Raw genomic sequence first — 23,354 nt, forward strand, 5'->3', positions numbered from 1 at the left:
TTGTATCTATTTACAGAATCATTGAAATCGGTTTGCGCGATATTGAGTTATTCGTTCATCTGCCGCGCACATACTTATAGCAAATTTGAGACTTTTATGGTTTTATCATGGACGCCATTGTCTGATCCGGATGTAGAAATGGACCACTCGCAAAGCACCAGCTGTCAAATAAAAAAAGAATTAAAAAAATCGGTTGACCAAGTCGAAAGTTCTGAGGTAAGAAACATAAACAAAAACCGACGAATTGAGGACCTCCTCCATTTTTGAAGTTGGTTAATAAAAAAGGAATAATCAAATAATTAATTGAATAGTATAAAATCATCCACATCAATCGTTTTTACTATTATTTAATAATTTTGACCTTCTCACCGATTGTCGCTATACGGTTGCATACTGGATTTACGAAACATCGACTCAAGCACATAATAGTTCTAAGTACCCTACGGTTATTCGCGAAAACGTTGAAAATACGTGGGGTTAATTCACAGCACAGCATTTTTAACGCTGAATATATTTGTTCACTCGCAAGCTACAAAGTTGCCCCATACAATATATGTAGAGATATTATATTTTCAATGACCTTTCTGATGGTACTAGTTTAGTTTTGCTAGAAGGGATTGTTTATAGAAGAGGGAGCAATCGAAGAAGAGGCTTACGGGATCGAGAGTGGTGAGGCAACCGCCCATGGACATCGGCAACAACAGGTATCAAGAGATGCGTTATCGGCCTTTAAGGTGGGAGATGCATTTTTCTTGAATGTTCCTAAGTCATATCGTTAACACGTTAACACAGGGTAGGGTATGTTTTGTCCCATGTTCTTTATGAAATCGAAACGCCAGAAATTTATACGGTGAGTAAACTATAGCACATTTAGTACCCCGTTTACTTAATACAATTCAAAAGTAATTCAGAAGTATCGGTGACAGTTGGAGTGACAGTTCTTACTTCCCAGTAAACTTGATATTAAAATTATTTAAAACAACTAAACCATTAAAAAAACTTGTAAATATTGTGAATAGTTATCGGATCTAAGTCGTGAAGTGTTATCTTTTTAAAAAAATGTGTTTTTGTGAAATAAAAAGTGAATAAAGAAACCAGCAGTCGATCAGCTGATTGATACAAATAGTCAAGTACCCTCAAGGTTTGAAAGTTGAATTTCGATTAATTTAACTTCTAAAAAATTTTAAAGTGTTTATCCTGGGAACTTTATTTTGTGCAAATTCATTTTGAAATATCTTTAAAAAATACAAACGAAATATTATTACTTCGACAAATTAATAATAGTGAAATAATACGTACTGCCATCTATTGAATTCTTTGCAAACTGTTTGGAATTGTATCGAGTGCTTATTCGTTACTAATAATTAAATATAATATACATAATGACGAACAAATGCAACACGTGTGGCAAATTCTTCGCCAGCACTGATGGCGCTAGGTGTAGTAAGTGTAAGTATTACAAACAATGCAATAAATTAAGCCCAGATGCAAAAACCAAAGACTTGCAGACCGGTAGACGTTGACCGTGACCGAGATGAAGACGTGGACGTCTACTTGGATACAGAGCAGCGGGAATCATCCTCGCTAGTACGAGAAATTAGACTCTTGCGTACCGAAATATCGAGTTTCAGAGACGATATGACTCGACTGTCGGCAATAGTCAGTGAATCGGCGCCGACAGCTTGGCTGCGCAACCAATCGGACACCAGGTGAGTAACTATAGTGTATAGGTGTAAATAATTGGATGGTTGCGGCGACTGGTTCCGCAACCTTAGTCTCAAGGTGAAATATAGCCCTAAGTTCTTACTGAATTACAATAAGTCCTTTTAATCGTATATGTTAAACATAACCTATCTAAACGACTTAGGAACACCTCGCGACAGCTTCAGATGCATATTTTCTGGTTGATACTCCAGACTACACGGCCTCACTAACTCTTGACCAACCTCATGGATCCACTTGTTGCATACTGGAAAGAAAACAGTGTTTGTATTATTCTAAAACACCAACAATTCGGAGCAGCACTACAATTGACATAAGCTATTCAGTTAATTCTCATTTGCTCAGAAATTTCACTAGCAACTTCAGACCGAACACAATAATGCTTACACATTAATGGTTCACAGCAGAAAAATGCGCCGATGTGATACCCATACTCTAACCGGCATCCTGTGTAAAGAAGCCACTGGTAAATTACCTATTACGACACCCTTGGGCCTGGGACTTCCCTATTCATTTTACGCCCGGGGAATTACTGGGCGATAAAGAACCTGATTAAAATCCACGATCCAAGTGAAACAATTTTCGGATCGCAATTTAACTGAAAATCTGGGAAAGTTATTCGACTTAGTGTATTTAAATGGAATGATAATGGACAAAGTATAGACTAGATATCCAACTATATATTTTAATTTAATCTGCGTACCTATTAGAGTACAGAATATTTAATTAATACAGTCATTCCAATGATAGACGTTCGATCAAAAGCTGACTACAATATTTATTTAAAAATTTGAACTTCAATTATAGTATCAATTACTTCTTCTTGAGTCTCACATTCTTAATCTAACTTACATTTTATGGTAACTTAAATAAATAAACAATGACCTTTTTTCATTACAGTTTCGGATAAAAGTGGCTGTGACTTACGGACAGACAGACAGACGTGACGAATCTATAAGGGTTCCATTTTTTGCCATTTGGCTATGGCACCCTAAAAGGGCATATATGGAAGGTTTGATGTTAGTTGAAGAAGACATGCAAGTATATATCACGACCGCGGTAATTACTATTACGATCCTGAAGTACTTGCTGACTATAATTGCAATTTATTATAAACTCCAAGTTTATAATACATTGTGGTTCTGTGTATTGTTGTATTTTAACTACGAGTGGAGAAAATTTAAAATAAAGGTAGAACACATAATCTGCAATTCAAAGCCCGTGTACACGGATTTGTTATCCCGTCGGAATTCAACATACACACCAAGACCGGCTCGAATATTGAAAGTATCGAGTCTTACCCCATTTGGAGCCAAGGAGTACAGGGCAGGCCGCGTGGCGCGTGGCCAGATCCTCAGCCCCAGAACGGTGCAGGTTCATCCAGAACACGGCAGCACCTTTGACTGGGAACACGCACAGGCCCAGCTCAGTGAAGACGGTGGCACCCCCTTGCGCCACATCAGACATCTATAGTAAAATATTGGTTTTATGTAATTACTAATAATTATGATAGTAATTACGACCATCATATTCACGAATTAATTCAAGTGCTATATATATATATATATATAAATATAGCCCATTTCACTGGTACACCACCGTGGTGCAACCAGTCGCCACTAACAACAAAACGTATACAGCTCTACGGCGAGCTACTACTAGGTTCTACCTACAGTTTCGAACGCGTGTGCTCTGCGATCGGACGTGCGTAAACGGTGCGTTAATTATATCTACTCGTGTGAACTCGTGAGCTGCTTACGAAGCAATTAAAAATGGTGCAGTGTAACAAGTGCAAACTATTCGTATCTTTAAACAAAGACGAAATAGTGAAATGTAAAGGTGCTCAATGTGATACGGTGTACCACAAAAAATGTGTTCGTAGTAAGAGCTTCTTGCAGACGGGAATTTGTAGTGACTGCAAGGGAAAGCAGGAAGTAACAGAGACAGAAACAAGCCTTAATGAAGCCTCACCAGACATGCTGCTAAAAGAATTAAATAAACAATTAGAAATCATATATAAGATGGAAAAGAAGTTAGAAGATATAAGCGAAGCAGTTGACTTTTATGCTGAGCAGTACCAGGAAATGGTTAAATTCAAGGCAGAATCTGAAAAGAAAATAAAGTCATTGGAGCAGAGAAACGTCTATTTAGATAAATGCAATAAGGCATTAGAGGAGAGAGTATTGGATATGGAACAGGGTGTAAAAGCGAGTAACGTAGAAATTGTTGGATTGGAAAAGCAAGAGAATGAGATCACAACTGAGGCAGTTAAAAGAATTGCCCAGAAATTAAAGCTGGACCCCAACAACATTGAAGATGCTTTTAGGGTCGGACGGGAAAAACCTAATGATAAGAAACCGCAACCAATTATCGTAAAATTAAAAACTAAATCTGCACGAGACCAATGGATCAACTCAAGGAAAACAGTAATAACCAACAAGGAGATATATAAAAACAGCAACAGTGACAAGCCCATCTACATTAATGAGGACTTGCCACGTTTCAAACGACAGCTATTTTGGACAGCAAAAACACAGTTGAGAGGGATTTGTAAGTACATCTGGATCCAAAACTCCAATATCTTAGCCCGTAAAGAAGATGAGAAAAAAATTTATAACATTAAAAACGAAAAAGACATCGAAAAAATAGTAGTATGAATCACAATATGCAACTAAGGCACCGTACACACGCAATAATTTTATAATATATAAAATTCAGCGATCCTATAGATTTCCTACCAGATAATATAGAATACACGAGATATAACAACATCGAGTCCTGGCATAAAAACAAGGGTAATTGTAAAAAAACCCTACAAATAATACACCTAAATATAAGATCAATACGAAAACATTTCAATGAGCTGTTAGTGATGCTTGAAAAAATTAAGTATCAAGTAGATGTATTAATATTATCAGAAATAAATATTAAAGAAGATGAAGTATCCATATTTAAAATAAAGGGATTCACGCCCTATGCCAGAACAAGACAAATAAGTAAAGGTGGGGGAATATTGTTGTATGTAAAAGATAAATTTAACTTTATTGTGAAAGACGTTAATACCATGGCTGCGGAAACAATCTACGGAACGCTCAATATAAAAAATACCTTTATACATATTATTGCGTTGTACAGGCCGCCTAATACGAATAAGCTGCACTTCTTAGAGCAAATGAACGTTTTACTGAAAAGAATTCCCAAAAATGCAGACATATGTATAATAGGAGATGTGAACATAGATATAACAGAAGCCAAATTAAATACAACTGTAATTAGTTACAAAAATATCATGTGTGAACACGGCCTACAATGTGCTATACCTACCGAAGAGGTGACTCGCGAAGCGATTGTGGACGGGCGAATCAACCAGTCATGCATTGATCACGCTTGGATACGAACGGGTCAGCGGCGGAGGTACCAGAATACACCGGCCATATTATCGTTTTTAATTGAGTGCGGTATCTCGGATCACCATATGATAGGTGTCTCTGTTAACCTAGATTGTGAGTTAAACGAGTGCAACAAGGACAGGTACTGTAAAAAGTCTGTGTTATGTGATACACTAGTTCACGAAAAATTAGATAGTTATGATTGGAATTCTTTTTTAGATATTCAATGCCCATTGTTATTGTATAGTAAATTATATAATGTTTTCGAAAGTATCTATAGGCAAAGTACAATACAAAAAAATGTCAAAAATATTAGAATAACTCAACCATGGGTTGATAAAAAATTATATGACTTAATTAATAGGCGTGATAAATTGTTTAGATCATGGAAATCTTCACCGCATAATATAAATAAACGTTTAGAATATACAAAGTTTAGAAATACTTAGGACAAATAAATAATAATATGTATAGTATAAGTAATAATTTCTCAAAAACATTCACTCAAGAAATAATTCAAATTAAGCACAACTGTTCAGTTAAATTCTTAGAAAGAAAAACTTACGTTAATCAATCTAACGTTTGCTTTAGATTCAAAAAAATACATCATACGGAGGTAAAAAAATTTATTATGAATCTAAGCAGCGACAAAGCTCCCGGCTATGATAGAATAAGGGTTCAAGACGTTAAGTTTATAGCAAACCGGTTGGCATCGATTTTAGCTCACTTTGTGAATTTGTGTGCTCGACAGGGTGTATATCCAAAAGAGCTAAAAAAAGCAATTATACGCCCGATACATAAAGGTGGTGGCCACATTGAATACACCTATTATAGGCCAATCGCAATACTATCGGTAATAAATAAAATAGTCGAAAAATTTGTAGTAGGACAAGTATCACGGTTCTTGGAGAAACATAATATATTGAGTAATGCACAGCACGGGTTCAGGAAAGGACGAAGCACTGTAACAGCCCTCACTGAGTTCTCAGATGAAATTAATTTAAATCTTAACAGCGGGAAACAAATTTTGGCACTCTTTATTGATTATAAGAAGGCCTTTGACACCCTGGAAAAAGACGTCTTATTAATGGCAATGAAAGAGTGTGGCATTGAGGGCCCGACTAATAACTGGTTCCGTAATTACCTGTCAGAACGAACGATACGCACATGTATTGACGGGACTGTGGGTGACGAGTGTCAGGTAACCTTAGGAGTACCGACTGGCTCGATATATGGACCAGTGGGATATTTAATGCTTGTTAATAGTGCAGTTAATGTGATTAAGACATGTCGAGTATTTATGTATGCAGATGATATGTGCTTGCTATACGCGTCTAACGACGTGGAAGAGGCGCGTGATAATATCCTAATAGATTTTGAAAGCCTAACTAAATGGGCACACTATAATGGCATTATTATTAATATGGACAAAACAAAATGCATGCATATTTACTCGCCATATAACAGACGCGCTAAGACAGTCCAATACAAGGATATAGGTATAGTGGGGCATAGCTACGACTGCCTACACAGAGATAAATATGCGTGCGCGTGTAGCTATATTCAATATGTAGAAAATTATAAGTATTTGGGATTGCACATCGATTGTAACTTCAATTTCAAAACACATGTGACAGCGGTATGCAATAAACTACGATCAGTTCTAGGGCAGTTCTATCATCTCGAGCCCGTGCTGAACAAACATACAAAACTGGTATGCTATGGTCTAAATATTTACGGTAAAACGTTTAAGACTTACTTAAACGAGATTGAAAAAATTCAAATTAGACTATTAAAACTAATAATTGGAAGCAAGGAAAAGGAAAAATACGGAAAAAATTATGACAATATATTTAAAGACTTAAAAATACTGCCAGTAACTAACAAAGTAAACTATTTAATAACAAAAGAAAATTATTACTCAAATAGATTTACAAACCCTGTTAATCTGAGGGAAAATTTGAGAAAGAATATCAGGAATATTTATATAATACCAAAAATATGTAACTACTATGGGGAAAGATTAAGGGAATATGTTGTGCCAAAAATTTTTAATAGTATAGAATGGTTAAGAGAGGATAAAAAAGACTGTAGAGTAGTACTTAAGAAAAAATTAAAAGAGCACTTTCTTAAAGTCTCCACATAAGCCTTAATATTTAAAGTAGTATAGTTTAGTTATATGTATACAGGTAAGATTTTAAAATGTTTTAGGAATATTATGAATTGATAACTAAGTAATTATATGTGTGTAATGTTATATGTGTATTAGTAATAGTGTATAATATAACGAACAAATTAGGTATAATTTATTATAGATGCACAATAGTATAATATTGTCTAAGAGCGTAAACTCGCCAACAAACTGTTGCAACAGTTTGGCGAGATGTAAAATTTAAGTACCAACTGTGCATATATTTATGATTAAATAAATTTATAAAAAAAAAAAAAAAAAGATGTTCCTTTGGTTGCGCATCCAATGTAGTGGTGTTACTGGTTGCGTCACCGTGGTGTCCCGGTGAATTAAGGTCCTAGAGGTTGAGGCATCCAATAAATGATAATTTATTTTTATAATTTTATATAGTTTTTTTTTATATTGTTTACTAGTTGACCCGACAGACGTTGTTCTGTATATAATAAATAAAATAATGTTTTTTATGAATTTGTCAATAATATATCATAACATCAAGAATTATTTCGCAAAATATGCTCCCTGTTGTTGTATTGAAATTGTTTTACATCAAACCGTGCGTCAATAAATTCTCTCATAGAAAATATGTCCATACAAAACAAATATCGGAGGACACATAAAAGGAAAAACAAAATTGTTGGTTTTATTTCATTCCGAACACTTTCATATTTATTCACCTTTTAAACCTTCCCTGGACTTCCACAAATAATTCAAGAACAAAATTAGCCAAATCGGTCCAGCCATTCTCGAGTTTTAGCGAGACTAACGAACAGCAATTCATTTTTATATATATAGATAATGAAACGCTTTTTAAATATGAACAAGATTCAATTATTGGGAATGGAGCGACCGCCTTCAGGCTGTTAAGTAATAAGTTTCATTGTAGAATGTTACTTTGTTACTTTGTAAATGTTACTTTAATTGTAAAACATATTTTTGATGAAAATAAAAGCCCGCTGAGATTGGTGCGCCCATTCTTCTCAGGCATGAGGCATTCCTCTTTGGAATGGGTGGTAGTTTTTTGACTTTCAATAAGTGATGTCACATCCTATTTTGAATAAAAATATTTGAATTTGAATTGGATGCAGCACCTTTCAAACTAATTTGTTCTGTATATTACTATTGCTATTGTAAAATACTTATTGATATTTAAAAGAGTGGCTGTTGAGTTTCTTGTGTATTCTTCTCACGAGGAACTCCTAAAAAAGCACCAGACAAACTATAATAACATCATCCAGGTAAACAAAAATACTGGGCCAAACTATGTCAAATTTTTATGGGATCAGATGGCAAATATTCTGCATCAAACTGAAGAATCACGGAAATCGGATTATAAATCTCAGCGTAATCGGTGTATATACATTAAAAAAAAATTCCAATCGAATTGAGAACCTCCTGTTCTCAATTCGATTTCCCTTTTCAAAGTCGGTTAAAAATGAAAATCAATGTACACTTTTCTATTAATGTTATGTTGGCAGTTAATATTATTGTTGTTACACTCATATATTTGTAGATAATAATATAATAATGATAAATAATATTATGGTGAATAATTTAAACGATGGAACGTAATAAATTTTACTAAGTATACTCACGTAAAACAAAACTGTCGCGATTCTGTTTCCCTCTTCGGAGCTGAATGGGCTTTCATGACTCTGAAACACAATATAACAACACGATAATATTATAAGTTCTCGTCCGCATACAAAGGACGAAGGCGAACGGACTATCTCATGAGAGAGCCGTGAAGTGAGGCATGAACGTATTAATCTCAGAAATCGTGGATAAAGTAAAAACTTCTCTTCAAACGGTGTATGTTTAAGACCACACTAAATGCAAACACGCGCTGCCTTAGACGACTCTAGTCTAGCGTGTTACGCTTCTTATAATTCACAAAATATATTCAAAATAATCTACACTCCAAAGTCCGGCATCGCATGCCTATCGTGCAATGTATATATCCATGTTTTACCCTTTCCGACCACTCAAGAGGGGGCCTCTTTTACCAAAAATAAAAAGAACCTAGCATCAAGTGAATCATATGCTAATCCGTTGAAGAATCACATAAAAAAAACATAATTCTTCGGTTACCTTTTATTCCTTCAAGTAGGTAGATGGATATAGTCTAAAATAAATTATTATTTTATTTGATGCATTGAGAGAGTGGCAATCAAAAAATATAAGCGACGAAAGTGGACTACATGGTTCACCAAATTTGTAAACCCAGTAAGTGTAAATACAGCCTATCAAAAATAAGTGAGTGGACAAAATACAGTAAGTGGATTAATTTTAAGAACCAAAATCACAATCAACCGCAAAAATTGTTTGAAGCAATACTTTGACTACGCGTCTAGTAGGCATAGTTTTCGTTTAGTTGTGGTTCGACCGCGCTTTGAATACAACGATACGCAATAAAAAAATATTCAGTGGAAAACAGTGTAAATTGTTATTTACCAAGCTTTCGAGCCGGTCTTGGTATGCTGTTGCATATCCAAACATAAAAAGGATGCAGTGTCGTATTTCAGGGACCCTTTAAATTAATATTTTATTACTAACTTGACGATTTAATCATTTTGCTAAGCAATTAATTTTCATTTGCTAAAACAATATGTTCTTGTATCGTGTTCGCGTCCGAGCTTTTAATTAGAGCTCGGACTCGGACTTAGGCTACAAGCTAAATCACTACAATTTGAAATAGCGAACTGAGTAGTATTCATTGTAATAATTATTAACAAATTTTATTATGGTAAAAATAATACATCATAATCAATTTTGTGTTTTCGAGAAATTTTTGAACTGTACTTTTGGGGTAAAATAATCAATTTTGAGAAAATAAATCCCTTTAGAATTCTATATGATGTCACTTCAAACAATATCACCGTCGTCGGATAAAAATGGCGCTCTAAGAGAGAAAAAGCGCCCCAAAACCTTTCCCAGCATTCTTTTTTTTGCGGTGTTTATAAAAAAAATATACAATATTGTATTGTAATTGTTATTACTATAAAATAATGCGTAGTATTTAAAGAAGTTACTGTAAACTAAAGTTTTAAGTGACAAAAATAATTAATTTAGGTTATAATAGTAGGTACCAAGTGAGCGACTGACTGCGAGAGACGAGAGATCAACAGAACAGCAACTTACAAACACTAGTTTAGAGTTATTTAAAATACAAAATGAGAAGTTGCATAATATTTGAGCGATCTAATATTTGTTTGAGTGTCAACGTTACGTCCTGCATTTTATTTTCAATATTTGCTATATGATTGACTAGCTGACCCGGCAAACGTTGTTTTGCCATATAAAGTATAATTCACGCGATAGTTTTATAAGTAATAAAATATTGCCTATATTATAGCCTGTACATCATTTTGTTCTATTGTCAATAGTTTTTGCAGTGCACGCAAAAATAGGTTTTCGATTTTACACCTTGTGTTACAAAATAGCAATTTTATTACGGATCCCTAATTTTGAAAAAAAAAACATCGCCTATAGCCTTCCTCGATAAATGGACTACCCAACACTGAAATAATCATTCAAATCGGACCAGTAGTACCAGAGATTAGCGCGTTCAAACAAACAAACAAACAAACACTGCAGCTTTATATATTAGTATAGATTTAAGCTGAGCGACATTTTATCTTAAGGCGACACTAAATGCAAGCGACCTTGAGCGATATGAGCTCACGGCTGCCGGCCCGCCATCTATGTAACAAAGCCAATATTGTCAAAATTATTGTGAGGAAAACGTAACATTTTAACGGGCACAAACAGTTTATATGCTTACAATTCTCATTATTGATTACTAATCTGAATAAATGTACCTACATAAAAAAGTAAAAGCTATAAGAATAATTTTCCTGAGAGTTGTACTAAACAAATGCGTGATGCCGAGAAAAAACTTGTATAACTGCAAAAAAAGTGGTAGATCAAAATAGCTCTGGAGTGTTAACTATAACCAAGAGCAAACATTAGCAACCTACAAGTAAGACTTAAGGATATGTGTAACATGATAAAGTAGTGTTCATAGCTCCAAATTCCATAATTTCACCACAAAACTTGTCTAAAAAACAATTTTGTTTGCGTGTTATCTCCTTACCCTTCGCCAAGTGCTACGAATAGAAAAACCACTTTGAAAAATATTATAATGAGCAGATTACTATTGAGCTCACATTTTTTGAAAATTTTTTTATGATTTATCTTATCGTAAAAACATTATAAGCCATAAATTTAATTGTTTAAGACAACGTAATCAAATGAAACAATGTATTCCAAACAAAATAAAGCAATATGCAGTTATTTAAATCAAATGAACAAAATACAATGTAATTATTGGTCCGCAACCCAACTCATCTGACTGCATCTATTCGTTGCCCCATCCCCATATGAACTCGCGCGCATCAAACAGTCTGTAGATTTCATTAAAAATCGTGTCAAAATAAAAAACATAAGACCTCATATAGACTATCAGTAAATAACTGACTAATAGTCATTGATAAAGCAGGTTACAAAAGTTGCATTAAGTGAAGTTTTTAGTAGTTCGTTAGTTATAACTTCAACTGGAAAAAAGTTCTCTATCTAATTTTATTTTAATGCTATTCGGAAAACTCACAGCTAGGTTATTAACAAGAAGTTATATAATTAAATAATTACAAATTACAAATTTTTACTAATAGTTATACTACTAAGATTAAAAAAGAATTAAATTAAAGTCGCCAGAAAAGTAACACTTAAATAAATTAGTTGATTAAATATTGTAATATCTAGTAATAAACAGTGATTTTACCACACTTTTAATAGCATTAAATCAATTATTATCTTGATATATAAAAGTCAGCCTCCCTGTATTTTTAGTCGCTCACTTGTAATTTAGTAAAACGGCTAGAAATTTAATTTTTGAAATCTAATAATCACAATCCTCTTTTTGTAAGCTCGTTCTGGATTTGACTATTAATGAATGTTCTCAGTTATTTTATTCGATCGTTTTATAATTTCCCTATAATAATAATAATCTAGCTCCAGTGTAGTGTCTGTAAGTTTTATATTATTACTCTTTGATATGAATCCGTGTTTATATTGCATTGCAATCGATTATTCGAGCAGTATCAACTTAGCAACCGACTCTATTATGCAAAAGAGCGCCCAACCTACCAGTGGGAGGCTCTTTTTCACCAGATGCCAGCTAGATTACGATTACTACAACGGCGCGTATTTCTACCGTGAAGCAGTAATTCAAATTCAAATATTTTTATTCAAAATAGGATTCAAAATCACTTATTGAACGTCAAAAACCCATTCAAAATAGATTGACTCAGACCTGAGAAGAAGGGGCGCAAGAAACTCAGTGGGCTTTATTTTTAATAAAAATATGGATTACAATGTAATATTGTACAACAAACATTTATAATTAAAGAGCCTGAAGGTGTGTTTCATTCCCAGTCTGTGGTATTATTAAGAAAATCGTTTATGCTATAGTAATCTTTCCCACACAAACGTTTCTTAACAATTCTTTTAAACTTACCCATAAAGCTATTATGTATCTTATATATAGATCTTTATGATTATCTTATGTATCAATCATACCCTGGCGTGGTCGAAGTGCGGCACATTGTGTCCTCCGATTCCGTAGTTGGCGACCTGCAAATCCTCGGAGGTATTGAGATCGAGGTTTGTGAAGTCCGCGACGCGGCGTGACACGCGCGCTACGACCGGTGATGTCTCGTCCTTCAGCCACGCAGTCTTGCTGATGCGGTAGTGGGCCGACACCGACTCGTCACCAACAGTCGCCCGTTGCAACTGTTAAGTAGAACTTATCAAAGCAGCCACCACAAGCAACTAAAATCTCTGATTAACGACCGACAGTACAGCTTTCGCCATGGCTGGTCGGCGGGCAATCTTCTGGTATACCACATAGATGGGCGGCGGCTATCAAAGCAAGGCCTGGCAGTTGCCAGGACATAGCGAAGGCTTTTGATTGTGTATGGCACAAGGCGATTCTCTCAGAACATTTGGAATTCCCAAGAGGTTATGCAAGCGCACCTCCAACTACCTCACTGGTTGGCAGCTATTGCTCGTCATTGTTAACAGTTATTGCTCGAACCAGAACTAGAAGACTCAAATTTTTGCCTTTGCCACTAAAACTACCCCATTTTTCATATCACCGTATCACCGCTCTTCGACAACGACTTCCTTAAAGCCTGACCTAGTATCGGAATTCTGGGTTTCAAAATCTCAGGCGATTGTCAATTCCGCGGTCATTTGAAAGGCAAAGCCAAACTGGCTTCGAAGTTGGGTGTCATTAATAGACCACGGCAGTACTCCAAGCAGGCCCACATCTCGCTCTACAAAGCACAGGCCATATGTGGCCATATATGGAGTATTGCTGTCAGCTCTGGTCTGGCGCACCCCAGTATCAGCTCGAACATTTGACCGCCGAACGTCGTTTCATTGTGTATTTTATTATTGGCGCCCATTATGGGGAGTGTTCCGAAGAGCTGTTTGACCTGATTACTGCCGCTGAATGCCACCTTCGCACGACACGCCACAAATTAGAATATCATCCCCACCATCTGGATGTGTAGCATTCATTAACAGTGTGGCTTTCAAGGAGCTTCCTTCCACGTTCGAAGAGCTGTGGAATGTCCAGGTGCGCTGTTTCTATGACGATGCGATAAAAGAGCAAAGAACACGAGAACAAACGAGAGTTTGCATTCACTTTTGCTATTTACTGAGCATTAATATGAGACGGATTTGTACAAAAGAACTTGAATTAACATTCCTTTTCAACCAGAACCGATTTTGAAGAATCTATGTTTGAATGATTATAAAAAAAACTTAAACTCTTTATCTTATATCTTTAAACGAGCAATTCTTGTATATATATATATAATCTGAATCTCGGAAACGGCTCCAACGATTTTCATAAAATTAAGTATGCAGGGGATTTCGGGGGTGATAAATCGATCTAGCTAGGTTTCAATTTAAAAAAAAAATGGTTTTATCCATGTTTGAATGAGAAACAGCTACAATAAAATTAGAATACAAAGGTAAATTTCGCCACTATATACAAGACTATTATAGCTCAGATGGGACATTGGGTGATCCGGAAAGCAGAAGACCCCGGTTCGAATCCTATTAGTTTTTTTTTTGTTCAAGTTTTGTACATTCTTAAAAATCCGAGCAAGGCTCGGTCGCCCGGATATTATAATTAATACGTCTAGATAGAGGTCTCTTGCTGTTAGACAAGTTAGTTCTAAAGTCTATTTTTAGTGACGTTTTCACAGCTGTCATAGTCTACCTAGACGTATCAATGATCTAAGTAAAAATCCACGATGACACACAGTATCGCCTCGTAAACATCCCCCACTGCTTGAATATCAAAGCAAAGTAAGGTGTATGGATTGCAGTACAGTTCAGTCGAAAATAATGAATGTTGGAATGGCGATTTCTAGTGCGTGCTAAACAACATCAAACGGGTTGTGACCCCTCTATGAATATTTATTATTCATATAAATCTTATATATGTATTTGAATACGACGCTTTAAAATTAAAAAAATATATTTTTGTAGTTATTAAGAAATAAAACTCACATTAGGTTTAGCCAGATTTTGAATGAAATCAATTTCATTGTCACTCAACACGTCGTAATACATGACAATATCCGGGTCTCTGTACAGATATTCCATCTTGATGGCCGCGTATCGTAAGAACGGGTGTTCTCCTGTCAAGTATTGACATGATAACCTGAAATAATAAATAATGTTCACAACTTTGACATGATAGCAGCTTCGTACATTAACAAATCTTTGAGTGCTATAGTCGACTAATCAGGCTGAAGTGGTATATCTATATATTGATACGTCGAATGTTCGTGAGAGTTCGATATATTCTGTTTTTATAAACAGAGTTGTTTACAAAAATAAGTTTATAAGTCTAGCATAATGACTGATACATACGTCTTGCTGATACTTGGGAGTAAGTTGGATTCGCCACGACAAAGTTTCTCGTAAATAGTGAAATGGTAAGCGTAGGTCATTGTTGACGCCGGCTCTACCCGTACCTCAACTATCTCTTCTCCTGTGTCCTGAAGGATAATTATAACAAGTTAGTAAATTTATAAAAAATCAATAAATATATTATACTAAAAAATTGTTAACAAAAATTTTTTTTTAAATAAATTTATATCTTTGTAACCATTTCACTAATTAAAACTTATTTCTTTGACAAACAGATGGGTGCAGAGGCAGATTTTTTAAAGAGTCGATTACAACATAACGCAATGAAAATATTCCGACGCAAAAAATACAATGCACAAAGAACGACTTAAAGAAAATTTTGATCCGAATAGAATATTTACTTAAATATAATTTGAAATATTCAATAAAAAATTTGAAAGGTGCTTTCCAAAAATAAAACTTTGGAGTCAAAAATCTCTGAATTTTCAGCGATAAGAACATTTTCTTTTTAAAGAATTTAATAGAATTAGTACCTTTCTAAGACTTAACCCGAACAATTATTCAATTTAATATGTAAATTTTGAATGTACAAAAGAAAACCAGTAAAATAAATGCCCATTTGCAGCTTAGTCACATGATCAACACAAATATTGTAGAGTTGGTTGTAGCATTTACAATCCTAGTCAGTCCGCACCTTAAGCATGTGCGTCTTAAAATCAAGCATTTGGTGCAATGGAACTAATGAAATAGAAGTTATCTTAACAATAATTTCAAACGTGGAAGAAGATGTCAACAACGGCGCAGGTGAATGAAAATAAGAATTTTTATTATGACAACCATCAGCGGGACGAGCAGGACGTCCAGCTGATGGTTATTAATACGCCCTGTCCATTACAATGCAGTGCCACTCAAGGTTCTTGACAAACCCAAAAACTCTGAGAAGCAACTCTATCATCACCTTGAGATATAAGATGTTAAGTTTCATTTGCCTAGTAATTTCACATGATACTGCTGCTACGGCGCCCTTCAGATCGAAACATAATAATGCTTACACATAACTGCTTCACGGCAGAAAAAGAGGCCGTTTTGGTACCTATAATGTTGCCGTCATCCTGTGCAAAGCCTCCCACAACGATCAGTTTTAGAGAGTAGTTTATGCTATTATTATAAAACAAGAAAACATTATAACACAAGAATCTTCATAAGCATATTAACCTACATTCTGTGATGCTATTCTGCTTAATGGTAAAAAGTCGATCGAGAGCGCCATCGATATTTTTCCATTATTTGTCACAACCTGAGAGGTATTTGCTCGGACAGAACCCGAGAGGTCGTGGGTTCGAGTTTTTCAAAGTCAAAGATCTAGCACATATTCCGTCTTGACAGACATGCAAATATTTTTGTGGTTTCACTTCACAATATTATAAACCTAACACAACCAATAATTACAGATACATTTAATTTAATCAACGTAAAGCATACTAAAAGACCCTACAATACACAATTACAATAATTAATGAAATGCTAAGAGATAATGTGGTAAAAATAATCACAAAAAAAATTAAGTAATATTATTGGGAAAAATAGTATTGGTGCTAGTTACCACTTCGGTTGATAATATTCGTTTATTGAGTAAAAACAATATTTTAATAGTGCTTATAATTTAAATTTAAATCAATTTAACACTGTCTCCTTTCTTATTTCTTGTGGTAATTTATCAAATATTTTTACACACATAGCATGAAAGTTTTTTTAGTACAAAGTGGTTCTTATGTGGGGTACTCGAAGTATAGTAGGATTACGTGATGGAAACAAAGAACAGTCGCCCAGTCGAGTGAATAAATTTAAATTTATCTTAACAAACAAACTAGCCTCTAGTACATAAGCTATCGAAGGGCCCTATACGAGCGACAGCTCTTATGAATCTTTTTTGAGCCAGTAATATTTTATTTATGTTTGTGGAGTTACCCCACAGAGTTCAGGGTTCACTGAGTCCAATAAGATCACACGGGAAGCACCAGCTTTCAAATAAAAAGTAATATCAAAATCGGTTCACCTATTCGAAAGTCCTGAGGTAACAAAGTTAAAAAAAATACCGACGAATTGAAAACCTCCTCCTTTTTTGAAGTCTCTTAAAAAAAAACTTTACCCCACGACGGCGGCGTTTCAAATCGTTCTCTTCCACAGAAATCAACTTGTTCAAATATGGGATGTTAACACTAGCTCGCTTGTGACTCGGATTCAATATCAATAGTTTCTTTGTCCACTCCAACGCACTCTTTATGTCACCTGAAGACAGATATTACGAATACAAGTGAATTTCATAATCTCATATTATTAAACGATTTAGTAAATTGTTTAATCAGTTATTGATTTTCCAAGAACTTTCAGTTTGACCCTCGTTTAATATTGGTCTTAATATTACATCAATATAGCTTACCTAACACATATTTTGTGTTTGCGATAAAGTCGAAAATATTCTCTTCAGTGAAGTTATAAGTGATCTGCTCCATTTCATATTTACGTAAAGCCACAGTCATCCATTCGAGTGCTTCTTTGTAAATTTTTTCACGGTATAGAGCCTTACCCAGCTCGAAACAGTCACCCGCGTTCAATGGTGTGCTAAAATCATCAAATGAATAAATAGATTTCTTTATTGAATCGGTGAGTGGATTTTTCATGTGTAGAGAATGTATGAAAGTACATTTAGTGTATCGAATTTACAAGTTAAAGGTTTGGTAAGGTCAATCCGATTGAGGACGGTGTTGGGTCACAAGATTATTTTATAACCCTAATAAAAAGCTCGCAAAATACCTTTATTTATTTACGGTGAGTGTGAATTGATGAATCTACCGTAACTCAATAAAACTTGTTTTTACTTTTTTTTGACTTACTCGTGTAAGGCATTGACTATTTGACGGTTGAGTATTTTTATTGCATCATTTTATATAATATAAATGTTGTTATTGAAATGATTTGCGGATTGAAACGGTGAAGCTGTAAATATTAATAATTTATAAGAGTGGCAATGAGTTTCTCGGCACTTCTTCTTACTAAAGCTCAACCTTTTCCGAAGTGGTGGTAAATGTAAAAAGAAAAGAAAACTTTTAACATTTTATAAGTGTCATTTCTTTTTCCTACCTGAATATAGTAAATTTGATTTGATTTGTGAAAAAACTGCCTGAATGTCAAAAGAACTTCCTTAATCTCTGCCTACCGGTAGACAGTACTTATAATATGTATGTATACAAAAAAACGATCTATAAAAATACATCTGTGATTTCAAATTACAAATTCTCAATAACAAATGGCATGGCATGACAAGCATACAATTGACATTGACAAGCATGCAAATACTTTTGCCCGTATACCTCTAAATATTAAAAAAGAAAGGAAAGGAAGAAATTTTTCATTTCCAAGAATTGCCATTCGAATAAGTTTGATGATCTATAAACAAGCAATTATGGCGCTTACATCAGTGCGGAAATATCGGGAGCATATTGAATGCTCATAAACCACGATTAAAGTTCTTATATAATTGCTGGAATACCGGGTGCTTAACGAAAACAACACGACGGCGGATATTAATAAATACCAACCTGTACGTTACTCCCTTCAACTTGCCCTCAGCTAGATCATCTGTTTCCAGCTGGTATGTTTGTTGCAGCCGGCTTAAAGCAATTGCGGCGCCTGTCAGATCTTCCTGCGTTGGATACATCACGTCATGATCCCTAAGTGTTACGTTGTTAATGTATTCTGTAAGCATACATTTATTTACTGAACTAAGTGTCCGAAGATTCTTAATGAAGATACCTTAGGAATGAGCTTCCTGAGCTGAGAGTTGAACAACCAGTTTTTTTTTCACAAATTTCGGTTTCAAATTTACTTGCATAATTAATTTTTAGATTAAACTATTTCATGTTAATCAAAATAATTGTATGTGGGTGATAGAATGTGCTCAATACTCTTATCTACAACTTTTTGTACAGTTACAGTCAGAAGTAAAATTTAAATCTATTATTTGTTATAATTTATGCATTTTAATATTGCTTCCATGATACATTTTACTTATGCATACAGACAACGTATTTTTATAAAAATATATACATACTAGACAATTTAACTGAAATATTAAAATATTGTAAAAATGTATAGTTACATAAGTAATTATTTATGTATTCCTTAGCCCATAAGTAATAGATAATATTTTAACAAGGAGCTGACCTCATAGTAGTAGAGTCATTGTTCTGTTCATAATTAAAAAAAAAAACTGTAGCGCATGGAATATTTTAAAATCCGTTCTAAGCTGGCCTCTCCTCGGTGAAAGGAATACTCCTATCAAATAGCATTTCTTTACGGTTTATGGTTCTAGAGATACCGTGATGAGTCAATACATCGGTGGAAATCTCATACATAGATTTACTAGAATTTTAATGGAATCTCAATATTAATCTTAGTGAGAGTATTGCTGATATTAATAAGTACATTACTAGCTAACCCTACAGACGTTGTTCTGTTCATAATAAAAAAACTATTTTAGGTGATAATTTTCGTAAAATCCTTTTTGAGCTGACCTCTTCTCGGCGAAACAAATATTCCTACCAAATTTCAACTCTCTACGCCTTATGATTCCAGAGATGTTGTTATGAGTCAATACATAGGTGGAAAACTCTTATATATATTGATTACGAAACCTATTCCAACTTTAATGTTCGTCTCAATCTCTTTCAGATCGTATGTGAGTCTCTTGATCAGAGTGAACGCGTTTATTGGGCTACCGACGTAGTTGACTGGATCTACCATTGCCTTCTTCTGTTCCCTCTTGAATATGTCCAAATGCCTAAAAAGTTTAAGACATATATAGTTTTTTTTTTAATGGAAAAGGAGGACAAACGAGCGTTTGGGTCACTTGGTGTTAATGGATCGATCACCGCCGCCCACATTCTCTCTTTTTTTTCAATAAAAAATAATCGATGAGATGAGCAGGACGTTCAGCTGATGGTAATTGATAAGCCCTACCCATTACAATGCAGTGCTGCTCAGGATTCTTGAAACCCCAAAAATTCTGAGTGGCACTACAATTGCGCTCTTCACCTTCAGACAAAAGATGTTAAGTCTCATTTGCCCAGTAATTTCACTAGTTACAGCGCCCTTCAGACCGAAACGCAGTAATGTTTACACATTACTGCTTCACGGCATCGATAGGCGCCGTTGTGGTACCCATAATCTAGCCGCCATTTTGTGCAAAGGAGCCTCCCATTGGTCTTGCAATACCAGAGGAATCACAGGAGCGTTGCTTGTCTTACATATTGAATTAGGCGTCATTTTGCGTTAATTTTATATCTTTAGTGTTAATACATTTTATTACGTCAATGCTTAATACCACCCCGCATCACGTTGATGTCTGGTATTCCATAACCACGCGTTTCTCAAGATATTTCTTGCCTCACACAGCCACTTTGTGGAATCAATTACCTGCTGCTGTATTCCCAAACCGACACGACATAGGGACCTTTCGGAAAAGAGCATACTACCGCCTTAAGGCCGGCAACGCATCTCTTAGCACCTGGTTTTGTGGATGTCCATGGGCGGCAGCCTCACCGCATCCCATCACATGAGCCTCTTGCCGGTTTGCCCTTATATAAAAGAATATTAAAAAAAATCCGCTCAGTTCTACGAGAAATAATTTAAATTAATTTATCATTATTTTTTATCCCAATTTATATTTAATTACTAGTGAACCCGACAGACGTTGTCCTGTACACTCGTCTTCATGTCTTAAAATTGAAAAATCGGTCCAGCCGTTAGGAGGAGTTCACTAACATACACATGAGCAGGATAATTATATTATATGGACGTAATTGAGAATCTAAACCAATCTCAAATCAGTGGAACACAAAAAAAATAAATCATCAAAATAGGTCCAGCCATTTAGGACGTAGTTCAATTGTTCTCAATAGTTCAAATGTTGAATCTAAACCATTCTCGAATCCATCTAAAGACACACAGAAAGTTTCATTAAGATCGGTACAGCAGTTTAGGAGGAGTTCAATTACAACAGACGCAAAAGACGTAAAGAAATGTTATTCATTAATAAAATATTTTATTGATCATAAAATATATTTTATTGTAAGCAACAATTCTTGAATGTGTTCATCAGAATTTAGTGTATGTACACCATTAAGTATTAGCTAACATTTCGCTAAGCAAGTAGAGTGAGAGAGGTTGAGCCTGCCTACCGCTGCTGTTTGTGTGAGAGAAAGGAAAGGCAGACTGGTGATGTTACGCGTTACGTTACGAAGCGGTTTGCTCTCCCATAACAGTCATCACTTCAATCAAATTAATAAGGAATTTTCTTCTTTTTGAAGACAATCAAAAACTACTTGAACTCACCGTTTTAAATCGTTCAGTCTTTGTTCTTCTGTAGAAATATACGCATCTAGTTCTTGTACGACTCTCTGTTGAGTTTCTAATAGATACTCCATCTCGTGTGTTGATGTGTATACTTCCCCATCCGCCCAGATTACAAAACTTACAATTAATATGGATAAAATGATGACGTTAAGCTGAGACATACTTAGCATTTACTGGCTATAACCCTAGAAAATAAATGTAAAGAAGTTATATGTTACAGATTCCACTAAAGCTGCATGAATGTTATATTTAAACTAGCTTCTACCTGCAATTTAGTCGGCATGTATTTTTTTAAATTTAATTTGTAATAAGTAATTTAAAAAATATACCATCTTTTACATAAGTCAACGCCTTTCCTACTTCATGAAAGCGTAACAAACAACTTCGTATTCGGATGATTAAAATTAAGAAGGACTGATTTCAGTCTGGTCCAAAATTAATGGTTGGTGTTAAAAATAATTGGTTAAGTTTGTTCATACAAAACTTAGTTATGTTATTAAATTGAACTCTTAACTTACCATAACTAATAGAAAATTTTAGGTAATTAATTTTTGAAAAACTATTCTTCAATGCAAGTTTTCAATTTGCAAATTCCATTTAAAGACAAGTAATTATCAAAGTAACTTTCCCTTCACAGTATACACTTATTATGGTATATAATTTAGTATATGAACACGCCGACGTACTACCTGATCGGTGATAGAAAATTAAAGCAATAACAGGTTCAAAGTAATTGAAACTATGTGGCTTATCGCTTTACCAAATCGATTTTTTTTTATTATACAGGCTGTCCCAAAGTTATGGGACATGAAGGGAAAGTACCTTAAATATCGAAGATAGGCTATTTTACTGAAAGAAGACTTTATGTTATTTTTAAAAGTTAGTACTTCTGCATTCAAAGATTTTCTAAAAATTACTTACCTCGTCTGGGAATCGAACCGACTGAAATGTAAAAAAAACACCCCCACTTTTATAATGCCAATCGAAAGAATGGCCAAAAACTAATAACTCTTCTTAAGTTACATAGTATTTAAAAAAAAAGTAGTTAATTAAGTGGGTATTTTTTTGTAAATTAATTAATTAAATGCTCAAAATGTGATCCCTCTTGTCTTACGCAAATCGCCAATCTTTTAATGAGTCCGCTGCCTGTTGATTTTCTTATCATTTTATGGTGAATACTCGATATGATATGACACAATTCTATTTGTAACCCGCCCACGTTCTCGTATCGTTTTTTGTATAGCATATCTTTCACGTATCCCCAAAAGAAAAAATCTAATGGTGTAAGGTCCGGGGATCTGGCCGGCCATCTAATCGGTCCATTCGTACCAATCCAAGTAGGAAAACATTCATTTTACGTTGTTCCTTTCTTTTGAAATACTATGTTACTTAAGAAGAGTTATTAGTTTTTGGCCATTCTTTCGATTGGCATTATAAAAGTAGGGGTGTTCTTTTTTACATTTCAGTCGGTTCGATTCCCAGACGAGGCAAGTAATTTTTAGAAAATCTTTGAATGCAGAAGTACTATCTTTTAAAAATAACATAAAGTCTTCTTTCAGTAAAATAGCCTATCTTCGATATTTAAAGTACTTTCCCTTCATGTCCCATAACTTTGGGACACCCTGTATATAAGCTGCTGCCGGCGACTGCATCCGTATGAATGCTATAAAGCTGCATATAATATATAC

General features: G+C 34.7%; 2 protein-coding genes across 7 annotated transcripts in view; one reads left to right on the plus strand and one right to left on the minus strand.

Moving 5' to 3' along the window:
• Positions 1-23,354, plus strand: part of LOC126965388 (prolyl 4-hydroxylase subunit alpha-1-like) — a 213,086-nt gene that overhangs the window by 63,081 nt on the left and 126,651 nt on the right. The window lies entirely within an intron of this gene.
• On the minus strand, positions 1,659-22,359 carry LOC126965390 (prolyl 4-hydroxylase subunit alpha-1-like). Of its 2 annotated transcripts, XM_050808985.1 has the most exons (12): positions 22,185-22,359; positions 21,646-21,851; positions 19,947-20,092; positions 18,852-19,008; positions 17,693-17,874; positions 17,402-17,541; positions 15,253-15,380; positions 14,887-15,040; positions 12,880-13,092; positions 8,895-8,954; positions 3,024-3,189; positions 1,659-1,969 (listed from the first exon to the last, which is right to left on the minus strand). In XM_050808985.1, the coding sequence occupies exons 2-12, from the start codon at positions 21,834-21,836 to the stop codon at positions 1,851-1,853; spliced, it is 1,656 nt and encodes a 551-aa protein (XP_050664942.1). In that variant the 5' UTR covers positions 21,837-21,851; positions 22,185-22,359; the 3' UTR covers positions 1,659-1,850. The 2 variants fall into 2 exon arrangements, with proteins under 2 accessions (XP_050664942.1, XP_050664943.1); XM_050808986.1 differs by lacking the exon at positions 22,185-22,359 and having other exon boundaries at positions 21,646-21,856.

The sequence above is a fragment of the Leptidea sinapis genome, chromosome 7 (genome assembly GCF_905404315.1).
Source record: "Leptidea sinapis chromosome 7, ilLepSina1.1, whole genome shotgun sequence".
Taxonomy (NCBI): Eukaryota; Metazoa; Arthropoda; class Insecta; order Lepidoptera; family Pieridae; genus Leptidea; species Leptidea sinapis.